At 54.4% G+C, this 7244-nt stretch overlaps 1 protein-coding gene across 2 annotated transcripts in view; it reads right to left on the bottom strand.

Moving 5' to 3' along the window:
- Window positions 1–750: 750 nt before the first annotated feature.
- VAMP7 (vesicle associated membrane protein 7) overlaps window positions 751–7244 on the bottom strand; it is a 25346-nt gene continuing 18852 nt past the window's right edge. For both annotated transcript variants that reach the window (XM_044682452.1, XM_044682451.1), the window contains one exon: window positions 751–2543. In XM_044682452.1, the coding sequence (XP_044538387.1) occupies window positions 2475–2543 (69 nt within the window). In that variant the 3' untranslated portion in view covers window positions 751–2474. The remainder of the gene's footprint in view (window positions 2544–7244) is intronic.

Below are 7244 nucleotides of genomic sequence, written 5' to 3' on the forward strand. Positions count from 1 at the left end.
CCTCTCAGGGCTGTTGGGAGATCGAATGAGGTAACGCGTGCGCCATGCTTTGCAAACCCTCCTCTAAGTATTCTAAGTGCATAGAGTATTGGTATAAAACGCTAACACTGGGAAAGCTCTAGGCCTGGAGTCAAAGGAGCCAAATGCGAGTCCTAACTTCTCAGCCCCTAATTTCATCCGTGTGGTGAGGGGGTTCGAGTTCTCTGATCCTAGAAAAGTCTGAAGGCCGGCCAAGTAGAAGGGGGTAAGGCGTTGTTCTGCTTAGCTCCGAGGGGCCGAACTAGGGACAGTAGCTGGGGTTGGAATCACACAGAGGAGGATCAGGTGTGATGGGAGAACAACGTACCGATTTACCGAAGGCCACGGTGGGAGTCCCACGGCTACAGGATGGGCAGGCACGGAGGGGTTGTGATCCGCATGGTTGGTGGGACGTCGCCATCGGCGAGGTCCCAGATCCACTTTTGTCCTTGCTTTGTCTCTGGACAAGGTCGCCCTCAGATGGCAACGTGCTGGAGGAAAGGGGCTCCGGCGTGGAGACCGAGTGGTGTGGATGGACTTGGGGCCACTCGGCACCCTGGAGGCTCCCGTCGGATCTTCACTAGCCGGAAGCAGCCTCTTCAAACTCTCTGAACTTCGCTCACGGTGCCCTTTAAGAAGGGGCTTTACTCAGCACCCAGGCGGTGCCCCACTCTGGCAGAGGCGGCGCCCAAATGAAGCCACTGGAGCAAAGGGGTCAAAAACAGAGGCCACTCACGTTTCTGCGCTGTTTTATTTCAAGAGCCATCAACGAACGCATTCTAATTTAAGACAAGGGCATCGTTGTTAAAGTGGTTTTATACACGGGATCAAGAGCGAAGTCAATTCCTGAAACATGCACAGTTAGGTGCAAGTGTGGACACAAAAGGGAATTGGACTTGGAAGCCATTTGCTTCTGAGTAAAGCTATTTTGGTGGTTGGTACCCGAGGATGCACAATTGTGGTCTGGACCAGTAATAGAAAACCCCCCAAAGATTTCCGAATGGCCCTGGGCCGGGCCTGACGGACGGGCATCCATAGCACGGGGGAGACGATAATACTTTCGCTGTGGACTTCGGGTCAAGGGAAAGGGGGGGAAGGAGAAGGAACCAAGAAAACAGTGTGAGTCATGGAATGCACTGAGAAGGGCAGGCACCGGGAGCCACATGACGTGATGCGTACATTAGTCAAGGCACATGGCTGGGCGAATTAAAGAGAAGCTGCAATCTAAAGAGAAGGGGCGGGACATGGATTTTTCAGTGGACGAAGGGCTCAGAACTTCCTAGAACTTCACTGAAGGGCACTTCCTGAAAAAGAAATACGGACCGACTTCTGACTCCCTTTAAGACACGGACATACCCATTTCCTTGATACCAGGTATGTCTCCTAGACTACACGGTCTCGAGCTGGCCACTGCTTCCTGCTCCTTTGATGCACCCCACTATTTGCTCCCTTTCCAGCTTGGCTCTAGGCAAATGCTTTTTTTCAGCATCCCCCCTCCTGGGCAAGTGTCCTAAGGAAGGCCGTGTGTTTTCTCAACAAAATGTGCTTTGTGGGTGACCCTTTTGTCCCAACGTGCTCAGCAGTGCTCCAACCCCGTGCAGGGGATGGTGAGAGAGAGCCTCCCAGCCACCACGCCGGCTCTGGGGCACGACTAGGAAGCCCCATAAGGAAAGATGTCCCGGCTTCTGCCTAAATCGTTTCCAAGTCAAGCCATTCCGTGGAGAGCCTCTTCCTGTAACGCACTTACCCGAAGCTTTGGGAAGGGCCCCTCCCCACCCAGAGGACCAACGTATTACAACATACAGACGGGGAAAGTGGCTACAGCGTCCCGCTTTGGACATCACCGCTTTGACTCAATTGCAACAGAGAGGCAGAGGAACAGTTTGGTCCATTTTTCTGAACTGGCCACCGCCAAGTACCACATGGGACAAATGGACCCAAGAATTCCAAGAGGGGCCTTCCATTAGTCACTGGTCTGATTCCCACGGGGTCAGCAACAAAGGGTCTGGAGCGGGCTCTGTGTGAATGGACCGATGGCGCCGATCCTGGCATTCTGCCCCCCTCCCCCCGGAGGAGCTCTCCTCGGAGTGAGGCTGTGATGCATCACTTGGATTCCATTAAAGTGCAAATGCTTCGGTGTATCCGGCCACACGGATACGATACGTAGGCCCTCTTTATTCCCAACGACAGCTGGCGAGCTGGGCGGCTCCATGTGGGTGACAGCGAAGAGTTCAAAGTGACGAGTTCCTTTCCAAGCAAGGCGGCAGTGGTGCAGAAGCAGGGGCTGGATGGCTCCATTTGGGGGACACCAGGAGACACAAAGAAAAGTGCGATCTGGGAACGACGGAGGGAAGGCGGAAGGAAGGGGTGGGCAGTAGCGGTCAGGAGGAAGCTACTTGGGTGGCTTCTTAAATCCTTGCTCCCTCGGATTCTCGGCTTAAGATTGTTTTCTGAATTTATTTAGCCACACAGCTCGGCCAGGTAAGGCCACCACAGGCCACGGAGACGACAATATAGATAAAGATCTGAGGAGAACAAAGTACAAAGGACATTTAAGCCCGTCAGTGACCCCTCATTTGGAAAGTCAATAACAAGTCATACTTATAGAGTACCCCAAGGGTTGCAAGCTGTTCTCCCCTCGCGACAACCTCAGCGAGGCAGCTTCTGACACCCACATTACAAGTCAGAAGTTCTGATCTCAGGGCAGCAAGGGGGCTCAGTGGACGGAGAGCCAGGCCAAGAGATGGGAGGTCCTGGATTCACATCTAGCTGGGTGACCCTGGGCAAGTCACTTTACCCCCATTGCCTAAAACCTCTCTTCTGCCTTGGGACCAATACTTAGTATGGATTCTAAGAAGGTAAGGGTTAAAAAAACCCCTTCTAATCCCAGGGAGGGGGTCATCCAGGCAGACCTCAGACCTTGGTCTTTTGGGCCCAGGGCCAGCTCTTTCCAGCCGTCTATGCCTCTCAAGTTGTGCTTCTTCCTATACAAACTGAGAGTACTCGATTTCAGCGATCAACCAAGTGGTGCCACCTATCAGTTAGCTCAACCCTTCCCTGAAGCAGAGGCTACTTGATGGAATCTCCAACTACTGCTTCGGGACTTCCAGGGATCGAGAATTTGCTACCTAGCACAGCGGCAGCCGCCCCTTTCCTGGTCAGTTCTACTCGTTAGCAATTCCCCCCTATTAAAGCAAGATCTGCCCCTAAGCAACTTCTACCTCCTGGTCCTAGCGCTGCCCCCCGAGGCCAAACCAAAGAACTTTCCTGTGGACTGTCCCCCTTTAGCCAAGACAAGCTCTTTTAGCTTTCTTGTCCTCAGTTTGCTCATCTGTCCCACGAGGGGGATGGAGAAGGCTTTTCTGGCTCTGAAGCTTATGCTCCTGATCCCTCTTCTGTGCCACAGTCCTTCGGATATTTGAAAACAGTCACCTCGGCTTTCTCCAATCCACCCCCAAGCAGTTCCTCTCACTGAACCTTCCATGACACAGTCTAGGGTCCACCCCCCCCCCCCAGCCTATTCACCTTCTTCTGAAAGCATCCCGGGCTTTCCTGTCTCTCCTCATGAGCTCGCCAAGACTGAATACCCCAAGTGTGGTCTAGACCAGGGCGGAGAGGCCAGCAGGACTAGTACTGGGCCCGTCCTCGTGGCATAAGCTCACGCCCCTTTTTGGATCCTCACTCAACGCTGATGGCACCCCTCGAGTTCGCTAAAGCTCGGAGTCCTTTGTTGGTCTCCTCCTCACACCCTGAAAACAGAATTTGGATTCCAAGCTCTATTGCAGGCGGCCGTAGCAGTCTGGATCCTGGTGATGTGGCCTGCTACGTTTGAGGCATTTGGAAATGGGGCAGAAACCCCGCCTGCAGCTTTTGGTGAGTCACTGAGCAAGCCTGTCCAGCTTGATATCAAAGATGCCAAACACCCTCCAACTGTGTCACGATGTAGATCGTTAAGAAAGAGGGGCGATTGGGGGCAGCTAGGGCAGAGAGCCAGGCCTAGAGATGAGAGGCCTGGGTTCAAATCTGACCTCGAGACACTTCCTAGCTGGGCAAGTCACTTAAGCCCCACTGCCTGCCCTTACTGCCCTTCTGCCTTGGGACCAATATATAGTATTGATTCGAAGACAGAAGGTAAAAAAAGGGGGGGCAAGTCCAGCTCAGGAGAGTCAAAGGTTTGGAGGAAGCGGTCAGCCAGGGTCTTGGGGATCCTTCCCTCACCATCGCTCTGGCATCTCTCTCTACTCCCATGGCCACCTCTCTAATACGAGCCATCGGCAGCACTGACACGGACCTCTGCAATAAGCTTCTCGTTGGACTACAGCCCAGGCCCAACCACACCACTTCTCTGCTCCACACTCTTCAGCAATACCCTATTGCCTCGGAGAACTCCAAGCGGGTCAGGGTGCTCCCAACCCGCCTTCCTGGGCTTACTGCAAACTTGCTGCTCCAGCCAAAGTGGCCTATCGACAGTACGATGAAGTCGACGCTCAGCCCTTGACGCAGGCCGTCCGCCACGGCTGGAAGGCCTCTGCTGCTTGCCTTATGGGCTATTTTCTCTAGGAGCTCCATAAGCGAACATGCCCAACATGGATCATTTCTAGGCTGTAGCCTCCCTCCTCCCCTGTCAAAGCCGAGCTTGCGGTTTAATTTCCCAGGGCCTCCCGGCAGGCCTACCCCATCACTGGCCTAAAGACATTCCTTTGGGGCTCGACCAAAAAAAGGAGAGTGAAAGCAAAGGCAAGCCTGAGCTCAGCGTGGGAGAAAGCCTGGTGAGCTGACAAGGACATGGGCCCGAGGCACAAGGAGGGACAACTTGAAATCTCCAGCGCTCAGCCTCGTACCCTTTCTGCTGGCTGTACATGTGCCAAGCACAGGACTAGAGATACAAGGAAAGGCGACCAGCCAGTCCCTGCCCTCAATGAGCTCCCAGCCTAACGGGGGAAATGCCAGGCAAAGCAAGAGGTACAAACGGGATAAATGGGAAACAATGAATAGGGAAGGCGGCTGGAGAGGACTTGCTAGAGAGTGGGCGATTTCTGCTGGGCCTTAGAGGAAGCCAGAGAGGGCAGTAGGCAAAGGGCAGGAGGGAGGCCAGCAAGAATGCTCAGATCCCAGAGGGAGAGGGCCTTGTTTGCAGACCAGCCGGGAGGCCAGAGTCCCTGGTCGAAGAGCCCACGGAAGGGAGTAAGACGAAAGACGACCAGAAAAAAGGCGCGCCGGAGCTCGGAACGCCAGAGGATCTCGTTTTGGCTCCTGGGGCGATGGGAAGCTACGGCCATGTGTTGAGCAGGAGGGCAAGAGTTGTGGCAGCACTTTAGAGGAATCATTTTGATGTCTGAGCGATTCCAATAGTCCCGGCAGCCCAGGCAATGAGGGCCTGCACCGGCGTCAGAGGAGAAGAGAGGCGTCCTCAAGGGGCGGCGCAAAGGCGATTCCACAGGTCTTGACAAGAGCTTGGACGTGGGGGCTGAGAAGGACGAGGAGCCCAGGATGCCCAGGGACTGGGAGGATGCCAGGGGCTCCACAGCGATGCGGAAGGTGGGATGGGGGATGCTTTAAGGGAAAAGATGCGAAGTTCCATTTTGGGCACAACTGAGTTTGAGACATCAAGGTGGGCTGAGGAGCCCTGAGAATCACCAGCCTTGGAAGCCGATGGGATCACCAAGTGAAACTGTACCAAGGGAGAAGAGAAGACAACCCAGGAGAGAGGCCTGGGAGAAACCCTCTAATCAAAGACTGAGAAACAGTGCTCTGATTGGTGTCCCCCAAACGTAGAGAAAACCGTGACCAACAGTGTCGAAGCCTGAGGTGTCAAAGGAGAGGCCCGGAAGCCACTGAATTGGCAATCCGGAGATTTCTGGCAACTATGGAGAGAGCCATTTCAGGCCAAGCTGAGCGAGGGAGGAAGTAAAGGCACGGAGACAGACTCGGCCTTCTCAGAGAGTCAACTCGCGATCGAGAGCGGAGCTATGGATGGATGGATCGAGGGAGTGCTTTTGTGGGTGGGGAGACGTGGACATGTCTGTAGGCAGGGAGGAAGCAGCCGGGAGACAAGGAGAGAGGCGCAACGATTAGAGGAATGGGGCGCGATCTGCTGGAGAACATGGCAGTTTCCTTGTGCCTGTAGAGGAGTTTGTCTCAGCAAGAACGATGACCCTATCGAGTGAGGCGGGGCTGAATGATGGGCCATGAAGAGGGACCTCTGGGTGAATGCCCTCGGCTTTTTCAGTAAAATATAAGGCAAGGGGGCCACCTGAGAGGGTGGGAGAAAGCAGAGTCACAGGAGATGGAGAAGGGGTGTAGCAAAGGAGGGAGGCAAGACAGAAGGATGGCCTCGCCTCACTGAGCTTTAGGCAACACAAATCTGTGCAGGCTCCGTCGCCCAAGTCAGCATGGGCAGGCCGGGGACCTCTGCCAGGGCAAAGAGCAATTTTTAGTCTAGAACTTCCCAGTGCCAAGACACAGAAGAAAGCTAACTGGACAGGGGCGGGGAACGAAGAGTGGGCAACAAGGGCGGACCAAGACGGCATGCTGACTGGCTAGGCGTAGCTAGAGAAGAAAGAGGTTCTGGCACCCAGGTCGATGGGGCAGCGTCAAGGTCAAAAGGCCACACGATGCTGAGATCCGTTCTAAGGACTATGATGGGCCAGGCCGGGCCAGGCTGTCTACGACGATCAGCCTAAGAAATGAGGGATTCCTACTTCTAAAGTGCTTTAAGGCTTATGTTCTCACCACCCTGTGTCAAGGAGGGGGGGCAACTGTAGCAAAACAACTGGCTTTTGTGAAGGTCTGGATTTCTGCTCTAGGTTGTTTAAAAGAACAAAAAAGCCCCTACCTTCTGTCTTAGAATCAAGGCTGTGAGGCAGAAGAGCGCGTAAGGGCTAGGCAGTGGGAGTTAAGTGACTTGGCCAGGGTCACATGGCTAGGGAACATCTGAAGCCACATTTGAACCCAGGACCTCCCATCTCTAGGCTTGGTTCTCAACCCACTGAGCCCCCTAGCTGCCCCTGCAGGGAATAGCTTTTGCCATTCTTTATATCCCCAAGTGCCTAGCACAGAGCAGATGCTTAATAGCTGCTTTTTGGCTGACCTGATTGACCCATGGCCAGCATACACCACCCGAAGAGAGAGAGAGGGAGGGAGGGAGAGGGGGGGGAGAGAGAGAGGGACAGAGAGAGAGGGAGGGAGAGAGAGAGAGAGAGAGAGAGAGAGAGAGAGAGAGAGAG

Source organism: Gracilinanus agilis, chromosome X, assembly GCF_016433145.1.
Source record: "Gracilinanus agilis isolate LMUSP501 chromosome X, AgileGrace, whole genome shotgun sequence".
Classification (NCBI taxonomy): domain Eukaryota; kingdom Metazoa; phylum Chordata; class Mammalia; order Didelphimorphia; family Didelphidae; genus Gracilinanus; species Gracilinanus agilis.